The 24,495-nt window shown below is 37.2% G+C and overlaps 1 protein-coding gene across 3 annotated transcripts in view; it reads right to left on the reverse strand.

Annotated features, from left to right (window-relative positions):
* Window positions 1-24,495, reverse strand: part of FAF1 (Fas associated factor 1) — a 142,637-nt gene that overhangs the window by 37,192 nt on the left and 80,950 nt on the right. For all 3 annotated transcript variants that reach the window (XM_042820219.1, XM_042820221.1, XM_042820222.1), the window contains 5 exons: window positions 13,391-13,486; window positions 12,803-12,929; window positions 11,768-11,831; window positions 10,786-10,867; window positions 3,156-3,310 (listed from right to left, as the gene is read on the reverse strand). In XM_042820219.1, coding sequence (XP_042676153.1) covers window positions 3,156-3,310; window positions 10,786-10,867; window positions 11,768-11,831; window positions 12,803-12,929; window positions 13,391-13,486 — 524 coding nt within the window. The remainder of the gene's footprint in view (window positions 1-3,155; window positions 3,311-10,785; window positions 10,868-11,767; window positions 11,832-12,802; window positions 12,930-13,390; window positions 13,487-24,495) is intronic.

Here is a 24,495-nt window from a genome sequence, read left to right on the forward strand (position 1 = left end):
AAAGCTGGCAACACCTTGAAATACAGCACCCAAGGGCAAAGATAGCAAAAGCTGAAAAGCTGCCTACTGACATTTGAGGTGCTGTTTTATGGTTTGGGCATTGCTTTGCTCAGCAAACATGTACTTTGGAAACCTGTTAATATTATGCATAAGCTGTATTTGTAAATGCTCTGTGTACAAGCATAAAAGCAAGTGTGCAGGTGTAGGTATTCGTGTATTTATGAATATTCATTATATACATATATTTATACCCAGTACATGTATTACGTTAATATATATTAATGAATTAACAAAAGTAGTTACACATGTGCTTGCACACATATATACACACATACACCCACTATACACACACAGGCACAAAATTATTTCCTAATAATGGTGTTCAGACAACTCTCTGAAGACCTAGGGTGCAAGAACTACAGCTGCTCACGTCCGGCCCTGCAGATGAGCTCTCCCAGAAACCCTATGGAAATTCAAGGCAGTACTCAGCCCATGCAATGCCCCAGTGCAGCTGGTGGGCTGCTGCACCCTGGCCCAGAGTGCTACTATGGGCAGGCACTACTACTACTGCAGACACTACTACTTCTAACTGCATTTCTGCTGCTTGAGAGTGGCACAGTAGCCAATTTTCATGTGGCAAGCCAAAGAGTGATTGTTAAGCTCAAGATTCATCCCAACTTGAAAGGAATACAAGAATGTAAAAGTTATATCTGTAGCTTACTCTTTTCCCTTTTGAGTCTCAAAAAGCTGAAGTATAAATACTTCTAAAGAAGTCCATCTACAGGACTGAAAACCTGTCCCAGTACTCACACTGAAGTGTTACTAATTATGGGTACAAAAAAAGTTGACCCAATCCCTCCTGCTTTCCCATGCTGGCTTGGCTTTAATGCCACTCTACCAGAACCAATAAGTAGCTTTTGGATTACACTACTTTTCAGAAAACGTGGAAAAAAAGTAACAGTTCCTCTTGTTTTCTCACCCTCCAAACAAAGCTATGTGCAACCATATTTGTGGGGAAACAGAACAGAGTACTCCAGGAGCACTGTCATTATGCTGCATAATGGAGGGTAGTAATTAAACAGAGGTACTGCATATTTATTTATGGGAATGCCTACAGTGCATTGGCACTCTCCAAAGAGGGACAGAAGCACCATACACCACCCTCTAAAGAAATCACAGGAGTAGGACGAGATACTAAGCATAAATGACAAATTATTCCAATTCAAGCCAGCCTGCCTTGTTCACCCCTTAATATTTTTTGACCTCACTGTTAATATGACAGTTTCTTTGCTGCTGTTAATAGAAAGAAAAAAAAAAAAAAAGAGGCTTAAAATCCCTATCGTACTACACAATTGGTTACCAGGTTCATTGAGAATAGCTATAAAGACTTAAACAAGCCCTTTATTTTGTGTTTTAAGAAGTGTCATAAGGAGTTAATAGGACACAGCTGTACAGGCTCTTTCTAATAAGCAGCTTCTGTCGCTTTGGTCACCACAGGTGTCTCTGTAACCTGCAAACTCTTATTACTAGTGTATCAAAGTTGTGCTACTTAATAGATTTCTTTAGTAAAACACAACAAAGCAATTACATGGCTGTTGATCGTCAGTCATAAAAAAAACCCTCAAACACAGTTTTTCAAAAGAAACTACACTGCAATTTTTTGTCATTGTAAAATAAAAGAAACTAGAGAATTAAATAGAAAACCAAACAATAGAACAGCAGGTAGTCAGCTGAACTTAGCCACTACAGATGGTTTAGAAATAGTGTTTCCTTCTACACCAAGTTGTGGGATAAAAGAAAAGGAGGAGGCTCCTTACTGCCGATGAATGGCAATACCAAAAGACTTAAGCAAGCCTCCCGTCTATGTATTTGGTGAAAGACTCTAGATGTTTCTTCTTCTTCTCTTTCCCTTTCCTGTTTGTTTTTGTCCCAACAATCTTCAACTTTCTCTAGACTAAATTAAACTAGGATCATAATCACAGATTCATACAGCAACAAAACGCAGAAGATCTACTGAGGAATTCCTATGAAACACGAGTCATTTATAAAGCATACTGTTAGACAAGGAGATTGTTCTGTTCTCCCTTGCCAACTTAATGTAAAGAAACATTAGCTATAATTTAAATATTTAAGAATATGAATGCATGAATGTTATACAGCAATAGCCAATTTCTAGCAAATCACAAGGAAAATAAGGAAAGATGTACTTTTAATTACTCATTAATCAATGGAATTATGTAAAAAAATTGCTTCTTTATCCCAGGCCAAAGGACTGCTGCACCTTTTGTTCCCATGGTAGAATAATTATCACAATACAGTAATATACGTGAAGCATTAAAAAATCCAAGTAGCCTTCTGTATAAGCAATGGTGATGAAACAGCAGCCGAGTCAGAAAACCAGACAGGCCCAATTTCTAGAAATAGTCATAAAATTGGTATTTTCAACAGTTTATGATCAACTGATAAATAACAAAAGGAGAGAAATGCATTAAGGTATGAAAATTTGTTGGTAACACCCAAAAAGAAGTAGAAGGAAGTGTGATCTATGATGTTTTAGCTCCTTTACAAAGCAGTAGCATGATGGCCTAAGATACAGTTAAGTTTTTCATTTACAATTTGTGTTAAAACTTAGTAAACACCACCAATGGAATGTTCTGGAAGCAACTCGGGAGTTCAAAAAAAATTCTGTATGATTTGCAAGCTTTAATTTCTTTTTCTAATCCATTTTTAATATGTATTTACCAAATTAATGTTGTTTTTACACAAAGCAAGACTTCACTAATAAAAGTAGTTATTCCAAAGCATTACCCAGACAGTCTTACATGTCCAGTAGTAGTGTAGTATATACCTGCACTGCAATACACATGTTGAAGAAATGGTTCCAACACATTTGCAGAATAAACTCTGAACCAATAAAAGGAACTATTTTTATTATTATTATTATTTATTGAACTATTTTTCCTATTCAGGAATAAGTCAATTTGAAATGAAAACAAGGAAGGCTCAATTCCTAATGCATATCAGACAGCACGATTTCACTGATCAGCTATGAACAAGCAAGTTTTTAATTCAAATAAATACCAAGCAACAAGACATATGATACACAGAGGTGACACAGAGACAAGCTTTTCCACTTACAGTCCAAAGAGCCTTACCTTGCTCTGTTTGCTTCTTTTGTCATGTCCCACGCCCAGGTAATGAAGTTCTGACTCAGATATGAGACAATAGATTCAGCACACAGCATTTGTGAGCAGAAGACGTTGGTTAGTACGCTTTCATCATGGTGGAGGTAGATAGCAAGAAGCTTTCTCTGAAAAGACATGAGAAAAGATTGAACAGAGAACATTTCCTCACTGTTTAATAAAATGAAATCACTGCTGCAGATTTGTACGTCAGTGCACCCAATGGCATTTACTGAAGGTGCTGAGTGCCTCCAAGTGCACACACTAAAAAAAATAACAACAATGGATTTCAAGGCAAACCGTCCATCCCTCTTCCTATAACTTTTATTTCAGGCACCACAATATAAACTTTGAACATTGAAAACAACACTTCAATACAAAAGCAAAAATTGCATTAAAAGACTTAGCTTAAAAAAATGCTTGAACTTTTTTGGCTTGCTATCCAATAAAGATAACACTTGGAACAATTCCCTGAGCAATGAATACACCCCTTAACACAGCAAAGTCTATGATTCTCAACAAATACAATTTACACAACCTTAAAAAAATGACAGTGTATTATTATCATCCCATCTGTAGCCAGACAAAAGAGGAAATCAAGTAACTGCAGAACTGTCTGCAGTCCCAAGGCCTGTGATGCTGCATGCTGGATGTTTTGGCAGCTCTCCATGCAGTCGTATGGTGTGGGGAGGCCTAAGGCACATCCACCTCTCACCTGCTTTGTAAGCCCATGTGCGGTCAAAAGGCCACACACCAGCCTGGCTGGCTACATCTCTGAGCTGAGCAGGAAGGCATCTGTCCCAGCACTGCAAGCATGTAGGACAAGTAAAGAAAGCAGCTTCAGAATCACAGAATATCCTCTTCCCTGGTCTGATCAAACCAAGGGACCACAGCTGCTCCTCATAAGCCATCACCTCTAGAGATGGGTAACAGATCAGATGAGAGAATCCCACTCTGCATTTCTGAGCTCTGATACATCTCACCATAGTTGCTATGTCATAAAGACTAGATGCTAGAGATGGTGTTTGTGTCTCCCAAAACCAGAAAAATTTTGCCTTACTTTTTCTGAAATCCCATCAAGTCATATTTGAACGTCACAGGCAGCAGCATACAGCTGTGCTGTGCCCCCATGATCCTTTCTGGAAACGGAGTCTATGTGTACACAAGACCAGAATGCAAATTTGGAAAAATATAGGAAAACTGTAAGCTAGAAAAGGATCACAATCCCATATGTGGTAATCAATCAATTACAAACAGCATTCAGAAAACTGCAATGTTCCACTCACAGCCACCACCACATTTTAAAATCTTACTAGAAAATACTTTCTTAGGCCATCTAGTGAACGGTATTTTCAGACTTTTATTTAAAGGTCATTTGAAATCTCTTCATTATAAGTAAGACAGATATGGCAAAACACGGGAGGCAATTTTGAGACAAATTTTCTATTTTAAAAAAACTTGAAAGCTACAACCTCCAAGACTAGCTTTGGATAAAATCTAACGGCTGTTTATAAAAAGAAGAATACACTTGAACATTAGACTTTGGGAAAGGGATTAGTAATTTGCATTAATGTTTGTCTAACTTAATTTAAATGTTCTTCAGAACCAAGTACACATGTGCCAAGAAGGGCCATTAATGAGCCCAACACGCAGAGATCCATACAAGAGCAGCCAACAATGTTGACTGAAACTAAACTTGAAAATCCAGGGCACTAATGCGCAATATCAAGCAATAAAACAGCATTTCTGTGGTGATATTTAATTTAAAAAGAAGAAAGAGGCAGGGGAAGATCAGGCACTGTCTGTTTCTGAGGATCAGCCATTCTGCATTTCAAAGCGTCGATCCCTGCAATATCCAGGTTACTGTGCTAGAATCTCGACTATTATATAGCACTTGTAAGAGAGGGAGGGCAAAGATGTGTTTACTCAGTGATTAGGGCCATAGAATAAGCCTCTAGCTCCTAGAGAGACAGCTCACCACTTATTCATTTGGACCAATTCACAAAGCCTAGAAAGATTAAACATCCATGCTGAGAAGACAAGCAAATGCAGACGGTGAAAAAGAAATAAAAATTCTTTAAAAACTCTGAGATGACTTCATTATTTTTTCCACAAGGAAACTTTAGGAAAGTGTTTAGTTAGAGAAAAACCCATATTGACCTCTCTCTAAACCCTTAATCTTTCCTTTGTGGTGGCACTGCTTTGTGGTAAGCGGATGGCTTTGCTCTCCTCTTTTCATGGGGAGCGGGTAGAAAAAAAGGCTCTTGAGAAACACTTTTAGTTCCAAAGAAACAACCCCATGAAACTGTTAAATATGAGATTCCACACAACTGAATGTTTCAAAATATGTACAGTTTTAGGTTCAAAGATTTAGGGACAAATTTTAGTAAACAAAACAGGCACATATACAAAAGATGTTTACACTGAGCTACCTTACAAGTGAATGTAATTTGTGTTACATCAGTAAACCTTGTCAGGCAAAGACAAAACTCCATCATATATAAAGATTGTATTCGTGTACGATAATGTGCCCAAAAAGTTCAGGTTGGGCACAGGCACAGTGCTAGGACAAATGAAAGGTGGGAGCGGGAGGAACAGGGCGCTGAAACGTTGTTTTGAAAAATCTCAATAGAAGGTATTTTGTTCTTGTGTTATTGCAAAAGGCTTGGAATTGATTTTTGGAAGGGGAGGGAGGTTTTTCTTTGTAACCCATGGTAATACATATTTGTAAGGAGATTTTTGTTGATTTAAAAAAAACAAACAGACTAAATTCTAAGATATTAAGATGACTAATAGGGAATTTGTTACTCAATACAAATAAAATGGGCTTACTAAACTGTTGAACAGTCCTGACTTCTGGGAAAGAAGCCTATTAATGCAGCACCAGTCTGCTCTGTGTTGGGTTTCTCAAAAATATAGGGACTTGTGGGTTACACACAGAGCATGATTTTTTTCCCATGGTGAAAAGTTATTGCTAGTCCTCAGGTGTGACATACTGAAAAGGTTTTGTGTACAAAATATCTCATGCACTTTAAGAGTTAAGCCATCAAAAGATCTGTTTTTCAGCAATACTGCCGTAAGAGTCAGCAAAACCAGTTTCCTCCAGGTTATATATAGTAAAATAACAGATGTATCTGCACATCTTTAAGCCTTCAAAGTGAACAGGTTATTCTTCTACGTAAGGTGATCTTAGAGACCACATGCTCAGCTTTCTTGGCAATACTACTTTGTCAAATGCCAGTTTTTTTACCTAAGGAAAATGCAAAACTTCTGCAATGCCAAGGCAATACATCTTAGAACGCATTCTACTTTGAGAAAGGATCAAAGCAGGAATAAGGCAGACAGCTTTATTTATGGGAAGTCTTGTCTCTGTATTACACATAACAGAAGAGAACCTGCTTTTAGTGCTGTAAAGACAATCAGAGCTAGACTGTACCCCTACATGTTCCCACTGAGATGATCCCTCTAGTCTATTGATATTGTCTTTTGCATTACACATGGCACAGGACATTCCTAAATAAGTTCCAAATTTAATTTTCCATTTTTTAGTAAAACCATCAGTAAAGAAAAACTTTAAAAAGGGAAAGCTGTTCAAGTGGCTAACTGCTCTCCCAGGTAAAGGTGTGTTTTATTTCAGGCCTGATTTAGTCTACTTCCACGTTCCAACTATTTAATCCTATTATACTGTTCTGTTTCAATCAATTGAACTCGTAGTGATAGCTTACATAATGCAAAGAATAAGCAGTAATTAAAAGCAAATTTAAATACAAACTACAAATCATAAATTTTGAAAGAGGAGAAAACGTAAAATGTGGCAGACAATTTCAATAAAGTTGAATATCAAGCACACAGAGTGTTGAAGAGATATCCATTCTCAGCACTGACCTTTCTGATAGGAACAATGAAGCAGAATAAAGGGTGTGCAGGCACACAATGAGATTACAAAGCTGGTATGCTGTAGCAAAAATTTCTAAATAGTAATTATCCACAAGTTCAGAATTAACTTAAGGATGAAAGGATAGAACTGCTAACAAATGCATCAGACTAGACTGGACAGTATGAATGAATTTCAGGTGCAGAGGCTGGTGCTTCCTTAGCATAGACAACCTCAGGAGGGGCTACTTCAAGGGATCTAATGGTAAGCGTTAGCTGAAATAATGAGGGACATCTTTCTGAATACCACAAATAAAAATTGTACTGCAGAAATCTCTGTATGAAGGAATAGTCAAGCTAAAACCAAAATAACATAGAAGAAGAAAAAAAAAATAAAGGAAAATAAGGTTTTATTTAACATGCCAAATCACAGAAAGAGCATACTTTCTTCTAGGTATTCAGGAAATTAAGTACTCATACGTGAGAGGAATGGTTCTGCCACTGAATTGAACCTAGAAGACAGAATTCAAAGAGAAGAAAAACACACTTCATTTTCAGTATGCAGGAGTATATATTGAGGTGACAATACCAATCTGTGCTAAGAGAGATGTTTCACATATTTATTAAAAGTCAGCGGACAGAAAGGTTGAGAGAGGGGCAGGAGGTGATCTGACAGAGGTATATAAAGATAAGAGCTATTGAAAAGGCAAAGCAGATGTATTTATCCTTTCTCAAGAGTAGCAACTACCTATAAAATGGAAAGGTAAACAAAATTCAAGATAAAAAAATACTTCAGTATTACCAATAAATAGGTTCGTGAGATTCAGCAGCAAGATCAAGGTCTTGTATTAGTAAGAACACCACTGTAAGTTAAGATAAAACTCCTGATGCTTTAAAACACAATACATCCATAAGCTGCTTCCACTTGTAAAAAAAAAAACCTCCTGCAAACATCTTGTTTGAAATTATCCATTATAAATCTCATCTCAGGCCTCTCTTCTAGCTTTTTCTATGGTGACAGAACTACTTGAGCAAGAGTAAGCTTGTATTTCATAAACTGACATGACTGAGAAATGTTTCTTCCAAATGGGCACAAAAAGTAGAGGAAAAAATTTCACAAAATGACCCGTTTGTCTAATAAAGCTTTGTCTCCCTTCCTGGCCCAGTTAAAAAAAAAATACATATGTATATACATTTTGTGCTTTGTCTACAAAACAAGCCTTAGAACTATCAGAGTACAGGAGGTAATTGGGGATTTCATGGTCAGGGACCAAGGAGATCAGTAGGTAAAGGGAAAGCTCTGTATCTTGGCTTAGCTCCATCTGTATTTTTGTGTCAAAGGTACATACAAGTTTTAAAATAGAGCTACATTTGACCTTACACCATCTCTCCTGTCTAGAACAAACTCTATCTTGGCATTAGACACTATCATACAAAAGAGATCCCCAGCACATGAGTTAGTCTTAACTCAGATAACTCTGAGAAGAAAAGAAAAAACAACAAAGGTAACAGAAAACATCTGAATTTTTTACAAACTCTTTCAAATACCATTTTCTTATGCAGCTAAAAAGCAACATTCTTTCAAACTCCTGAAAATACAATACATTAAAATTTAGCAGAAAAAAAACTTATTTCGTGTGAAAGAATTTTAACACAATCTGTGTTTAAATAGACCTGCTCTGACAGAAACTGATTTTCTTAAAATAGCTCAAACTGAAATGCTTCCCCAAAAAAAGCCTTCCACTTCACATCCAATGCAGTGCTCTGGAGAGAAAAAGCATCCGCAACGCACATTAAGAACCTGCTGATGGCTGTTTAACTGCACCTCAACTGCAGGATGCACCTTCTGGACAGCACGGAGATTTTGCCACAAAAAGGCTGAGATCTCTGAGCACTCAGGCTGCCAAGTGCTCTCAAATTAAATCAGTTTGAAGCGGTTTTCATTAAGATGGATTGAGTGTGGCATCGTGAGAAACACTCTATCAAATGTAGTGTTTTACTTAGTGATTAAGTATATACCAGTTGATGAAGCTACCCAAATCCTTCGTAATCCCACCACTCCAATAAACATTTAATGAGTATATAAGTTCAAAAAGCCTAGCAGAGGATTTAAACGTTCAATCTTGTTTTTATTTACTCTTGGAACTCAATTTCTCACTTCAAGTGAAGAATGTTGGTGCCTGAAGCTCATCTGTTGCCCTGGTAAAATTAAGTGCCCTCCATAGTATAAACTAGAAGACAAGACATTCAGGTTGCTATTTCTCTTAAGGTTTTTTTCTGATACTGACAAAAATATTCCATTACAAAAGGCAATTGTAAAAATATAAAATAAGGTATGCCCCTTTCCTCAAATAAGAACTCCACAAAGCACTACTGAAAATACTTCTTGGAACAGGAAAAACTCAGTAAAACTAAATGCTGTTTATCCCTTCTCATAACTTTGCTTAAAATCAGAATCAAAACGACGACATTTCACAGGACTGAGGGGAAAAGGGGTTAAAGGATTCTAAAAATTCAGGCAATATTTGCAAAAAACATTTTGAGAAAACAATACATTACTAACTGTATTACTTTATTCTGATGAGTATCTAGTCCAAATACATAAAAACATATTAGAAATAAAAGTCATGAGTTTCAGATGTGCCATGTAAGTAGTATATGAAGTACTTCATACTTAAATTACTGCACTGCATTAATATCAGATTTGTAGGTACAAAATATTATGAAAGCTCCTAATGAGTTACACATTTAATGAGATATAAATTAATACTTTGCCACTGAATTACTCTGCGTACATTTATGTTCTGAAATTCAAATACAGACATGAAAGTATTCACTAAATTTAGAGTGTGAGAAAATGGTGCCCACAACATGCCAAGTTAGTGTTAATTTAAGCTACGCGAGGCATTCTTATCGTAACCTTCCCTAACACAACATAACTGCTCCTTCCAATATGAATAACCTCAGGAAGCCCAAACATTCCTCATTTTAAAATTAAATATCTATCAAGACGACAAAAAATAAATTGAAACAGCATAACTTTCATGTTTGTGTTTTAGCTTTATCTATGATTGATTACGCAGGGCTTTGGGTTTCTCCTTAGCGAATTCAAGTCACCAAAACTTAAATAAACTGTTCCCGTTTTAATTTTGTTGAAATACTGATTTTACAAGTGTGCATAGAATAACAGAAACCTGAGACGCCTGGCTGGATGGACAGAAAACCTAAATAACCAATCCTGAGTGCTGGAATTCACTTGGCAGATAAAGGCCATACAAAAGAAAACAGAAAGAAAGGAGTTGTATCTCAAAAACCTTTCACTTTAAATTTACAATTTCATTAGCTGTCCTTCAAAGGAGTTACCAATGTGCTACGTTGAACTTGGCAAACAAAAGATTCCCAGCCAGAGTTACATGAGGACACAAAAAGGAAAAGGCAGAGAATTAGAAAAGAGAGAGGAACCCTTACACACACAGTAACCCATCACCACGATCACTGAAGGACTCCAATAGAAATACAGCCCGAATAACTACAAATTATTCAGTGGTATTCAGTGCAATTTCAATAACAATCGGAGTAAATATTTTGGTCAATCAACTATGTAACTCTTCACAAACAATATAAATAAGACATCCCAAAAGAGTTTGCCTTCTTAAAATAAAGATAAAACATCTGCAATGATCTCCGTTTTTCTCCTACATTAAATCAAGTAACTTTAATGCACACTTACATCTCTAGCTTTCCCATAGAAGGCTTCTTGAAAAGCAGCCTCTAATGATCCAATGAAATAAACAGGATGGCAATCACCGTATCTATTTAAGACAGAATTTTCTATTAATAAAAGTTATGACAGTAATTTCAACATTCTGCCTCTTGTCATATTCTGTAAATATAATGCGTTGGCTAAACCATTAGAAGCATGTAGCACTACACTTCTGAACATTTCCCCTCTCTCTTTCATAGGCTATCTGCCCACCAGCACTCAAAAGCTTCAAATAACTAAGTGCTGCCCTACAAATACAATAATTTTCTGCTTACATACATAGACACCCAAAGTTCCATACATTTTTTCAGTGATAATTCTTCATTATATTCTCAAAAGCCAATTGAACTCTATTCTTTAAGTACACATTCATTCATCTCATTTATATAAAACAACTTTTCATCACATTGGAGTCAAAACAGAAGGCATATAAACTTCACATTAGTTTGTAGAATACTATGTTGCAACTTCTAATTTTTTTAAAATTAAATATTGTAATTGTTTAACAAATCAAGATTTAGCAATACCAGGTTTTTTAAGAAGCTTTTTCTCATTAAAAACAATGATTTATACAGCCATTTCATTAATGATAAAACTACAGCAACTCTGTAGATACTCTTCATTACTAATCAGCTTTAGTCTTTTTGTTTTTGCATATTAAATTAGAATACATAATCATTATAATCCTTCTGCCCATCTACATAATTAACTAATTATATTAATTGATGGCAAATTAAATAAGGCAAGAATCTGTCACTCTAACTTAGACCAAGAAATATTCTATTTCGGAAACAGTTCAAAGTTAAGCTTAAATTAAATTAGATATGCATGCTCAAATGTCTGTGATTATGTAAGAAAATATCTACATATCGTTTATTTTTATTTTCATTATCTAAAAAATTTTAGCTCGTTTGTAACAAGAATTAGGCTGTTATAACGTTAGGCTTACCTTGAAGAAAACTCTGCTGTAAATTGTAATAAGGCATCTCCTTCATTTTCAGCATTTTCTGGCACTTTAAAGAAAGAAAAAAGAAAGAAAAAAAAAAAAAAAAAAAAAAAAAGATTAAAAAGATTGAATGCAACCTTATGGAAACAGACTTTAATATTCATACTCGCTTTCCTTCATGGATTTTTTATGTTGACAGCTTACTGAAGTGGTTACTGAGAGACCATATGAATTTCACAAAAGAGCACAAACCTTTGGAAAGACACGGAATTTCCAGACACTCTCATGAATATATGCAGCCTTTCCAAACAGTAAAATCCTCAGGTCCACGGTAATGTGATATTTCACTTGTTCAGAGTTAACATTCTGGACTTACTTTAATACATTAAAATGAAAGGACTGACTTGAAAGCCTTGACTCACGGCATTTCTAGCAGCTTTCTTCTTTTTTAACAAAGAACTTTCTAAGCATAATGTTAAAAAGTTTCACGTGTTATTACAGTGTCAAAAATTTGCTATCAAAAGCATTCAAGGTAGTAACAACAATGGAGGCCTAAAAAAATCAATATGCAGAATAGTGTATAGGAAGTAGGTAACTGTTCCTGCTCAATCCTAGTCATAAACTAAGGACAAATAATCACTAAAAAACCTATTAAATGTATTCAGCCAAAAATATTTATCCCCATAAGATGCCAAAACTAAAATTTGCAGAATGTTCAAAAGAGTTCAATCTAAGTTTCTGCAGGTACATTTGGTTATATATCACCATTTCTCAGAATTAAATCATCATCCTTCAGCTACAAGCCAAAGCAATGAGGTTAAGCAGAAACTTCCTCCACGAGAAGATGTGTTCATTGCTACGAATTACGTTTGCAGTATTTTCATTTAACACATCCAACAGACATGAGACTCACACAATTCTAATGGCCCTATTGAAAAAACAATTCCTGTTTCTTACTGTGCAGACCCATGGCACCTCTCTGCATTCACTAGTGCTGTACAATTATCAGTTAATCAGCAATTAACTTTCAACTCTTACTCATTGGCGACTTCCTCAAGGCAGATGATGCTACCCCAAACATTTCTCCATCATCAACTCCAAACTCTGTAGCATCTTCAAAGTCATCTCCATCACTGTCACTAACCATATGAACATCAGTGCACTGCTGATTGGAAACAAAAAATCAAAATCCACCATCAATGTCTGTTACAGGCATCATTTTCAGTGAAATTCAATGTAAATTCTGAAAAATACTTCCATGTTTCTATGAAACACTTGATACACTGTATTTTATTTTGCTATTTTACACAACACTATCAGATTGCTTTTCATAAATAAGATTTAATTTTCTCCAGAAGTATGGCTGACAGAGCATTATGTGAGAAAGCGCTTTATTCTAACTAAGGAGTTGGAATGTATATAAAAATGTTGAGAAGAGTTTAGTCTATTTTATCTCAGGTTTGTGGGTTTTTTTTTCCCCATCTAAAGGTACTTCAAGTGGTTTAACTGAGAAAGTAAGAGTGAGAAAGAGATACTAAATCAACCACTAACTTCTCATATCCAGACACAATCTACTTCAGCTCTACTTTCTTCCTAGAGTGTACTTGTAAGTGAAGATGTTCTTACCTCCTCTGACTGTTCCCTTGTTTGTACAGGTGAAGATCTTCTTCCAACTGTAAGTCGATGGCAAGGAAAATTCACTCCTGACACTGCTAGAGTCATCTACAAAAAAAAACAACAAACATTTATTAGAGCTATGGACTCAACAGAGAGTTGTTTTTTTGTGCATGTGGTGGTTTTTTGTTTGTTTGCTTGTTAAGGCTGCATAACAATGTTCAAAGAAACAACTATTACTGTACAGAGATTGTGAACATACTGCAGTATTTCTGCTAGGTGTGGAGCTCTAAGATTTATTTTCACCTGCAGATGAAGCTGATAAATTAATCTTCAGGATTTGCAGGGTTTTGTTGCTGTTCTTACATCAGCTATATAAAATCTTGAGGAACAGCCGTGTGGGCAGCAGGTGAAGGTGATTACAGGGAAAAGGACAGTTAACAGTAATTACTTGCACACCTTGTAACAAATCAGTTTTAAAGTGATGTATGCATAAGGATTCAAAACAAACTAAATGAAACTGCAGACTCAAAACTGTCCTGAATTGTTCCTTTTTCCCAAGTCAGAACAGAACTTAGAATCACTACTGGTAATTTTCTTGTTTTAAACTGGACAAGGACAGTATCTGTCAAACCCGAAACAATGACAGGCACTGATACAATAGAATGAAAACAGATCATCTAGGAAAAGAAATCAATGTGATTAACTTGGGGAAAAAAAATAACCAAACAAACAACAAAGCCAGGTTTCTCATATAAAGGACAGACACAGAACTAGTACCAGTTGTGAAACTGTGACAGCATAGATGCAATAGGTGTCCATTAATGTCAGCAGAAACAGCATTTTAGCCTGCTGTTGATAGGCACTGGACACAGCCTGGTGCCCTTGTTTAGAAAGCCCACCAGCCCTCTTACTGTGGGTCTGATGACCTGAGAGATTTCTCAGGAGCACCTAAGCCCTGTCTTGAAACACGTGGGATAAACTTTCAATGCAAATAGCCCTTAAGTTAATATGGCTAATTCATTTTGGCAACAAATCCTATTTTTTGTAGAATCTGAACCTGACAAAAAATTTGATTCTGTACATTTCTCAGTGACTCGTAGAAAGGCAGTTCCGGATGCGCCTTCAAAATATTCCTTCTAGCTAATGGGTCCTGGGAAAAAAAAAGCACCAAAAGGACAGAAAAAGATTTTCCAGATCCACTCAAAATTACTCTATTTCAGAAGGGCAGAGGAGGGTGACTTACGCTTTGCATTTCAGAACTACAGCACCCTCCTAATTAGACTGTAAAAACCTTAAGGTAAATTACATTTCAATCACCCTTAACAAAAACCCAAGAACAAATCATAAGCCTTAAACTTCATTTACTGCCACGAGCACTGGAGATACCCATTTACTTTTATACATAATTCAGAATGACTTTATCACTTGTCCGCCAGAACTCCCAAAGATTTAATTTGCAGCAGGCTGATTAAGCAGGCTGGTTACCAAATGAACACTAACCTGTCTGAACTAGCCTACTGTCATACTCTCACAGCAAGGTTAAACAGAAGTTTAGCTGCACAAAAAGCCAAGCTATCATTTTAAAGGAAGTGAGTAATAATATTCCAGAGCAAGTGAAATATTAAAGACGACATACAGGTCAAGTCCAATTACTCATGAAACTCCTGCGACAGGAGCATAAGAACTGTATTCCCTGCAATTAAACCCACCAGTTTAATTAGTATTTTTAAAAGTTTTCAATGATAAACAAAAGCTGACTGCTATGAAACTTGAAACTTTGCCCTATAGTTCCCACACCACACGAAATACTGGTAAGTCATACACACGTGCACTAACCACACACCGTTCCCTATCTCAGGGTGTCAAATACTCTGCCAGATGCCTGGAAAGGCTCCTGGTATCTTTTACATACACATTAAAGAAAGAATGGTAAGATCAAGCAAGCAGTTATTGTGCTGCTTCATCACTTGGCCCAATAGCAGGGTGTTGCAATTCTAATTTGCAACCCAATATTATAGTGTCAAAGCGTCGCTCAAAAACGAGCTAACAGCAGAAGGGGTCCAACATCAGAGCACATTTCATGCTACTCCCCAGACAGTTGCTGGAACGTTGTTATTTTTTTGTGTGTGTGAGAAATCACCCTCTCCTTCTGACTTTTTTGAGAAGTTTTTGCAAGGCAAGGGCTAGGACAAACAGAAGCTCTGTCTTTCATTTCAGAAGTCATCTGCCAGCAGGAACTTTTCTCCAGAACTGAGTTATCTTTATTCCAAGATAAAGATGACGCTTCTCTCTCAAAAGAAACTCCTGCACCAGAAAGTTTAATCTTTATTTTGGAAATTATAAAAACATCAATATTAAGCAAAAGATTACTTTTCAGGCAGCTAAGTCCTGTGCCAGGATAGCAACCCTCAAATATGCTGAATGTCCGCCAACTGGGAGCCCCAGCTGGAGTGTCTCAGGGGCTACAAATGCTCACATGTCAGGCTGCTCTTGGAGTGCCTTCTCTTTCTTCACACAGCATCTGCTTACTCCCAAACAGGACTACAGCACACTAGACACACTAACTGCTGTATGACGGCAGTTCCCACACGAATGGCCATAACCTTCTAACAGTCCCCTAACTAAAAATGCTGCTTTGTGGCCTCAGTGCCTGATTACCTAGATTCTCAACCCAAGAACTCATCTGGGTACAAAAAGTCAAAAATTATTTTTCCATCTGAAAACTACCTTCATGCAAGTAGCTTGACTTGGAGGGCTTTCACGTGCACAAGGACAGTGGAAGATAGAGGACTTAGAAAAGAATTCTGAAATAAACAAAACACTAAAGGAAAAATACGTACTGTTGTTCAGTTTCCCTAAGCACTACTCACACATTAATTACTGGGGAATAAAGTCAAGAAACGTATTTTCTGACCTGAACACAAAGAATTCTTTGCCAAGAATCTTCCAGATCAATCTAGAAACACTTGCCAAGTGCAGAGAACGACCAGGTACTTTAAACTTGGGTTAACTTCCTTGATAGAAAGTATTTTCCTTCCACTTTCCAGAGTGCTGCCTTTACATGCTCAGAAAAGAATTGCAAGTTTGTAATCTTAGATGCCCTGCAATCTTCTAAAAAGAGCTTGCTGGCACAACTGAATTCCCACCCTTGCAGACTTCTGAAATGATGAAGGAAGGCACAAACTGAGATCCTTGTTGCAGGGCAGCGTTATTCCACCAAGGCATCTGTGGTCCGAGGAAGATAAGCAGTAGCACAAATGTGAAGCAGTGACACCAGCAGAGCACTACAGCTGCAGGCACCTGCTTCTCATTGGCAAACTTTGGTGGCTTACCACGCTCTTGTATATTGCATCTGCCAAGCTTGCAAGTAAGCTGAAGACCAGAGAATTGCTGATACAAATACTGTAAGGACTGTTACCACATAAGGACAGTAGTTGGACTTTGCAAATTTGCTCTTTCTCAAATCCAGCCACACCCTGATGGAGAAAAACAGCATTTCAGAAGCACTTCTAACTGAAATCACATCTGATGAAGAAAGGAAGGTCTGGGAACATCACTAGACATCCGAAGTGGCCAACTCAAATGAACAAGAACTTCTTTCTCATCTTCATCCCTCACAGAACTTTAGAAAATAAATTATGGCAGGAAAACAGGCAAGCTCCTCAAGCACATCAGTCATAACTGTTAGGCCTGTGATTATCTTCTCAGTGCTTATCACTGCAAAACATGCCATCTCCAGTGGGACAATGTGGGAAAAGACCTGCCACATCTATCCAAGAGAGTCAGGGCGTTCAGCAGAACAGCTCCAGGTAACTCTAAAGCAAACCACACAAATTCCCCATCACTGTCACCAACAGCTGCTCCAGATTGCATGGGTAATGCGTAGGTAAAACAACAAGGAAAAACATTCCACCTTGCAAACGATGAGTTCTGCAGATATGTAATGGATGTGCTTTGGAATGAATTGAGAGGTGGGAGTGTTGGAAGGATGACAGTGGCTGAGGGATCCCTTGTCTCCACAGGGATATAATATAGCTCTGGGTACCCATTGGAAACAAGCAAGAGCAAGCAATAATGTTTAAGGGAAGTATGAATATTGATTTACTTGCTGTTCTTTGTTAGGTACTTGATTGCTACATCAGCTTTCTGAATTTTTGGAGTGTGTTTTCCTGGATTTTTAATAAAAGCTTTAAAGATCGTAAAAAAGAAATATTATTTCTGTATTATTTGACTATCAACTGCTATTTATCAAATTATTCAATTAGCTATAATTCAAATGCAGAATTATTTCTAGCTGCATACAACCTGCTTCAACAGGCAACTAAATAGGGGAGTTTTAAAAGTATGGTTTCCTCCTGGGGTGAAGGAAAACAATCCCTGTTTTTGGCCTTTAATACTCAGAGATAAGGAAGGCAAACAAAATGCTGGTGTACAAAAAAAGCGTGTTTTCCAATACTCGAGTCTACTTCATAAATCTCCCTTAAAAAAAAAAACAAAAAAAAACCCAACTAATTCCCAGGCCTACTTAAGGTCAGCTTGTAGTATATTAGGGAAAAGGAATTAAAGTCTTAAAAACCTGCCATTCAGTTCTAGCATCCTGAAGAACAGCACAGTACAACTATAGTGCTGGCTTTCCAGCTACTCTTGCTAGCACAGTTGGATGAAAGAAGGCACAGAAAGAAACATTCCCAAAGATGTAACCCCATGAGTAATTGCCAAGAAGGCATATGGTTTTTGATGCATTCTTTCAGACTATGATGTGGATAGGTAGAATTAAAACTCACATATATTAAAAAAGGATGGGGGCAGATGTGTTTTTTTAGCACAAAAAGTACATAATTTACTCCTCTAGTTTTTATAATCTAAAGGCATGAAGGAAAACTCCAATCACCTAATCCCAAGTCTTTTAGACTAGCATCTCCAATTTCTTTTGCTGTACCTGTCACAAAGAGCTGAAGACGACGAAGCATTCCATCTAGATGGAACCTTTCCCTCATGCCCTTCTGTAATGCAGTACCTTCAAGGTTCTACATCCAAACAACTCAGAATTTCACCCTACACTCTCAATACTGATTCTTTTGAAAACTGGAAATGCCTACTTTCCCCTTGCTGTCCAAGAGGAAAATCAGCTCCATATAATATGTTTGTGGTGCAACTAGATCTGTCAGCATGTGTTGTAACATGGAGTGGTAGCTGTACAAACAACCTACCCAAGTCAAAAGCTGCAGTGGCCCTCTGTTATCTCAGCAACCATCTGAGGATCTTTAATGCCTTCACTTCTATCATTGTACAACCAGTGCACAGCTTAGTAAGTAAAAGTTATCTCCAGAAAAGTAAGCCATAGACACTACCACTCACCCTGTGAACTAAAATTTTGATAGAAGTCATAGAAATATCTTTAAATCCAAAAGCGATTCTTTTGCTTTGAAAACACTAGCATTATGCAGGCAACATATGAGGAATTCTATCACAGTTACAAACCTCTAACTACTCTTGGTTATCTGATAAGAACTCTTGTTAGAAGCTGCTTATCAGACTTCAGTACATATGTGGATATTTATAATATACATACATCACATAAGAAATTCTTAATCTGAAGTGAAAGAATGCACTGTTGCCTACACTAAAACCTAATCCTGATTCAAATACTCCATGTGACAGCATTTTCCCTGCGCTCATCATGCAAGGTGCTTAGTTTTTTCAGCTACTGGTTTACTCAGTGATATATAGCTAATGTATAAAGAAACAAACACCAACAAGTACATTTCATAACATGCCATGCTCAATTATTCAAAATAACCTGAGACAGGGATGCCCACAGCAAAACAGTCAATGAGTGGCAGGAATCTCTACTGTGAACATTTCACTTCCATACAATTTGATTCTTCTTCTCATCAGAGTAATTACTATAATGCCTTTTCCCCTTCATCCGGTAACGGTAGGGGTAAGGACTGAGGGAGAAACTTTCCTAAGGATTCCAGTTTTCATATTATACTTACTATTCTGTTATCTGGCAAGATAAATACATATATTTTTTAACAGCATAAAGTAATTCCCCAAGTACAGTAAATGTCAGCGGTGGTACATTTTCTTCCACGTTTTCTTGAAGCTGGGCAAAAAGCCTGGTCATATTTGAAAGTAACTGTATAAACAAGAAGTTTAAGAAGGAACACCAATTGCCTTGCTAGTTTTCTTACTACACTTGATAAAGGTACGTTACCACTATCTGAGTTTGGATACTAAGCACACTAAGGATCAAAGTGTACAAAGAGCAGTCAGTTAATAAAAATGACAAAACAATTCATCAGCTTTCAATTTTCTTGGCTGCTGTAAAAACACTTTTCCTGTCCTTCCAGCCAGGGCAGGCAAAACTGTAGTAAGAAAGAAATTCTCTTACTTCTTGGTCTAGATAGACATTTCTTGTTGGATATCTGCAAGGCATATTCACCACTGACAATCCATGGGCAGATCTCAGAAGATTTCAAATTGATTTCTCACAGCCAAACAAGATGTCACCTATCTCTCCTCACCAGATAAATTACGTTCCCTGTTCCAAAAGATTACCATGCTAACTGCACGGAAAAGAAAATCAGGAGAAGACATCTTTTCAGCAGGGCTAGATCAAGGCAGAGATTTATGTTATGCCTCAGACCTCTAAGTCTGAATCTGGAGGTGATCTAGGACATTGCAAACCTGGTTTAACTCCTCAGAAAGACACAGGAACAAACAACAAAATGTGCTAGGAAAACAAGCTATTCTGCTCATTGCTCACCGCTGGAGCAACTTTAGGCTGCTCCACAAATGAGGTTGCTGCTCCAAGAATGCTAGCTTTTGTCACTTTTCTTTCATAATCATTTTTGAGATTAAAGAAAGTGAGAACTTGAAGTACATATAATACCTATAGCACAGAATCCCTGCCAGTGAAAGGGAGGTAGTATTTAATGCACCATACTGGAAAATCAACATGAAAAAGGGAGGCAGGACAGATGGAGCAAGTGAATGATGGCAGAAATTGTGCTTCCACACTTGAAATGTGTGAACTGAAGTTTTACATTACACTAACAGTTGAAGAAAATAATGGTTTCTAAATACTGCCAGCACAACCCCCAGATACAAATACTGAAGGCAGGAAAAAGCAGTGTGGCAACTCTTCGGCAGTTTCTTGACTTTCTCCAGAGGGTACTGCAAAGCTCCATGGTCACCCCTAGTTAGAGATTCAAACACAAAGTGAAACCAAACTACCGTGGAAGGAGGTGAGGGATTCACAACTCATGTTATTTATAAAGCTACTCAGAATCCCATTGTTTCAAAATAAATGATGCCATGATATGACAGATCCTTCACATTAGGTTGTTATTGCTATGGATCTAGATCTCTAAGCATTATTAACCAAGCCTTACAAGAAACACAAGGGCAGCCTGAGCTCAAACAATCACTGAATTCCTTGGGAATAAACAGGTGTTCAATGCTTCCAAACCCACTACTTACCACTGTTCAATCACGCATCAAATAAGCTATCTTGTTTTCAGTGCACAATCTCATAAAGTCAAATGGATATATGATCTAAGAGTTCATACATACCCATGCTTAAAAATGATGTTTAAAACTTCGAGTAATTAAAGGATTTCTGTGAATTAAAGAGAAGTTCTTTTCTAGTAAGTATTCTTTCATTAGGAGCAGACTGTAAAATTACTTCTGTACTTACTGAAATACCCTGTATTATACCTGTACATGAAACAAGTGATTTCACACCAGTGAGCAAGACTCTTCTTTAAAATGAAGTTACATTAAGTTTTTTAGAAGTCTATCCAATTGTTGCAGGTTTTTTGTTGTTATTGATGTGCTTTGTTTTAATTTACAGAAACAAGGGCCATTTGTACTTCGAGATTAATTATGAGGCTCAGAGATTTACTGCACAGAACTGAAGAGAGTCTTTCTGTCTATACTAGGCAACAAGACTTTGCTTTTCAGTTTAGTCGATACCAACAAAAGCTTTCCACCAGGTAAGCTCTTATCCCTATACGAACAAGTGGATAAAATTCTAGGTTAGCCACTTCATCTTTTGACATCAGATAGCACAAGCTAGGAAAAACAGTCAAGTTTGTTCTAGGTTTGCTTATTAACTATTGTACAAATAATAAAATGAACAGAAATGTTTAAAAATTTGACAGCTTTCTCTGCAAAATAACCTCGTTTGCATTACATATCTTCAATTAAAAAAAAATCTTGATGGGTATTCAACGTTTCATTTTAAACACTAACTGGATGAAAAAAAATCTCAAGGGTGGAGCGCGTTCAGGTTATAAATCAGCAACGCTTATTTTAACTCCTCACAAAGTGTTGTTGAGATAATTACTGCTGACAGCTTTATTCAAGGTTCATTTCACTTTTTCTACTATTTTCCCCCAGTTAGAAGTTCAGCGGGGCCCATGGGAAGATCCACCCCTCACACCTGTTAGGTTTCTTCATGTTACGGAGGCCAGTTTGGACATGTCACTTCCAATTAGCATTGTACCAGCGCGCTGTGACAATTACTTATTGCAGGTTTAACTTTTTTTTTTAAAAAAAAAAAAAACGTTTCTAATCCAGCCACAAGAACAGTGACAGAGTACGTAATTTAAACCTGTCCATACAGGTTGTAGGTAACTCATTCCAAGGATTTCAGTGATGCTTCCATGGTAGATACTTCAATTATAATGAAGACTAAAATCACGAAGGAATGCTACAGAGTTGACACCCAACTCTAGGGTTACCCTAAAGGTTAAAAAGAACCCAAAAGTTAAAAATGAACAGAACTGAAAAGTGTCCCAAGTAGTAATAAATTCAAAACATTTGACAAATTCTTTAGATGAGGACTAAGAGATTACTAAGCTTAATTTTCCAAAAGCATTGTGATGCTTATTCCAAAGGGCTTCATACTAAAAGCAAGTAACTTCTTCCATCACAGCACAAAGGCTCAGCACAGGTGAGTCTTTACAACTCGTGCTGATCAGCAGAACCATAAAGATGCTGTGGGATCAACTCATGGACACTCAGCACAGCTGGTGGGAGCAAGAGGAGACACTGCAGGAGAATTCACAGCACGAAAAGGACAGGTTATCTATCAAGAAAGATACCAGACGAGGGACGCTGAATTCAGAGCAACAATTACAATAAAGCAACTTCATGAAACACTATTGAGGTTTTCCATGGAATCATGGGAAAAAATTGCACCTCGTCTCTGTGAGCACCCAGCTTTGGTACACTGGTTGAACACACATGCCAATTTTTGCTCCATTTAATCATCAGTAGTATTACTGGGGCGTTTATCATTCTCCTTTCTAGCCAAATGAAAGAGAAAATGATCCCTGGTTTTGATTGTTTCTCGTTTCATTAAGCCTAGTTAGGCAAGTTAGCAATTAAAGGAGAAGGACAGATACTGTAGTACTTCATGTGGGTTCAAACCACAAAGATATTTAAAGGAAATGAAAGGGAAATAATATTAGAATCTGTTGTTAAAAGTAAATAGGAAAGAGATATATTTGAGAGACTGAAATAAATACCCACGATCACTTTCAGAGCTCATTCTTGTTCTCAGAAAAAAACTGTAAATATTAAAAAGGTTGAAAAATCTGCCAAGCCATTTGCAGCTATTTGAAACACAGGGTAACAGAATTAAATAAACGCTGAAAGACCTGGAACACAGTTAAGTATGGACCATGAGGCTAATTGTGGATCTTGAGTTAATTACTTTCCACTGATACGTTTTCTCAATGGTCTTTTACATCAGTTTTTTCTTCCCTCGCTCTGAACCCCAAGGCAATTCAGCATGCTAGCCTCCAAACTCTGGGTGATTCATTGTGTACTTCTGCCTTAGGATTTTTAGTTCATGCAGAGAATGCCAGGCTTTCACATCAAGTTGATGTTAATGTGCACTGACAAAGCAACAGTAAAGGAGCTTCATGTTTGTCACAACGTGCACTCTTTAATTTAGTAATTGCTTTATACTGATATGCAAATAATGACACATTTCCCAAATTTCCAGTTTCTTGGCAATGCTTTCACTAATTACTCAGCGGTTAAAACTTATGCATATAAATTAGTTAAGTGAGTTTATTAAAAAGTACACCTGTGCAAACTGATCTATAAAATATTTATGCCCAGGAATAAGTCATAACTTATTGTGCACTTTCAAGTGTGTAAGAAACAAAAAATTAAATACTCTTACACCAAAAAAAGATCGACTAATGTGTTATTCATAGATAAATTGAGACTCCCAAATCTTTCTAACACTACAGATTGCCTTTGTTGAAAGAAATACTGTAAGTCAAAGCATTTGCTCACGTCACATTACCAAATGAGAAGAGGATCAAGGTAAAGAGTAAACAAATAATTAAATAAAAGGGGATGACAATCCCTCTAGTACCTGAAAATGTGGAGAAGTGTCAGCACACACTCATCCATGAGCTTACTGACTGCAAAGCATGGTCTTAAGTATCAGTGCATGCTCTTACTTTCGAAAACTTCATAGCGGCCCTGCAAAATTTAGTCGCTCGAAGTTGACATAGACGTACACTCACAGCAAGTGCAAAAGCACTGAACAGAGCTAATTTGTCCTATAATCACAAACTGGCTTGAGTTGGAAGGGCCCTTAAAGCAGGGACACCTCACACCAGACCAGGCTGCCCAAAGCCCCAACCAACCTGGCCTTGAGCACTTTGTGGGATGGGGCATCCACTCTTTCTCTGGGCAGACTCTTACAGCCCCTCACCACCCTCCAAGTAAACAATTTCTCCTTGGTATCTATTCTCAATCTACCCTCTTTCAATTTAAAGCCATTATCCTCTGCCTTATTACTATGGCCTCTAATAACAAGTCCCATCTTTCCTGCAGGTGCCTGTAGGTACCAGAAGGTCTCCCCAGAGCTATGCCAAACAGCCCCAATTCACTCTGTATTTCTTTTCACAGTGTAGGAGCTAACAAGTAATCAAGGCACCAACATCGTCCTTTTCATTTGTTGGCTTCTGTATTGAAACAAAATGTTTGTTAGGTTTCCGATATTTTCTTTAAGTAAAAAGGCAATTGTTTCAGAAGAGCTTATAACGATATTGCTTATTCTAACTCTGACCACAAAT

Source organism: Centrocercus urophasianus, unplaced genomic scaffold, assembly GCF_019232065.1.
Source record: "Centrocercus urophasianus isolate 14NV4802_14NV808 unplaced genomic scaffold, USGS_Curo_1.0 seq_18, whole genome shotgun sequence".
Lineage (NCBI taxonomy): Eukaryota > Metazoa > Chordata > Aves > Galliformes > Phasianidae > Centrocercus > Centrocercus urophasianus.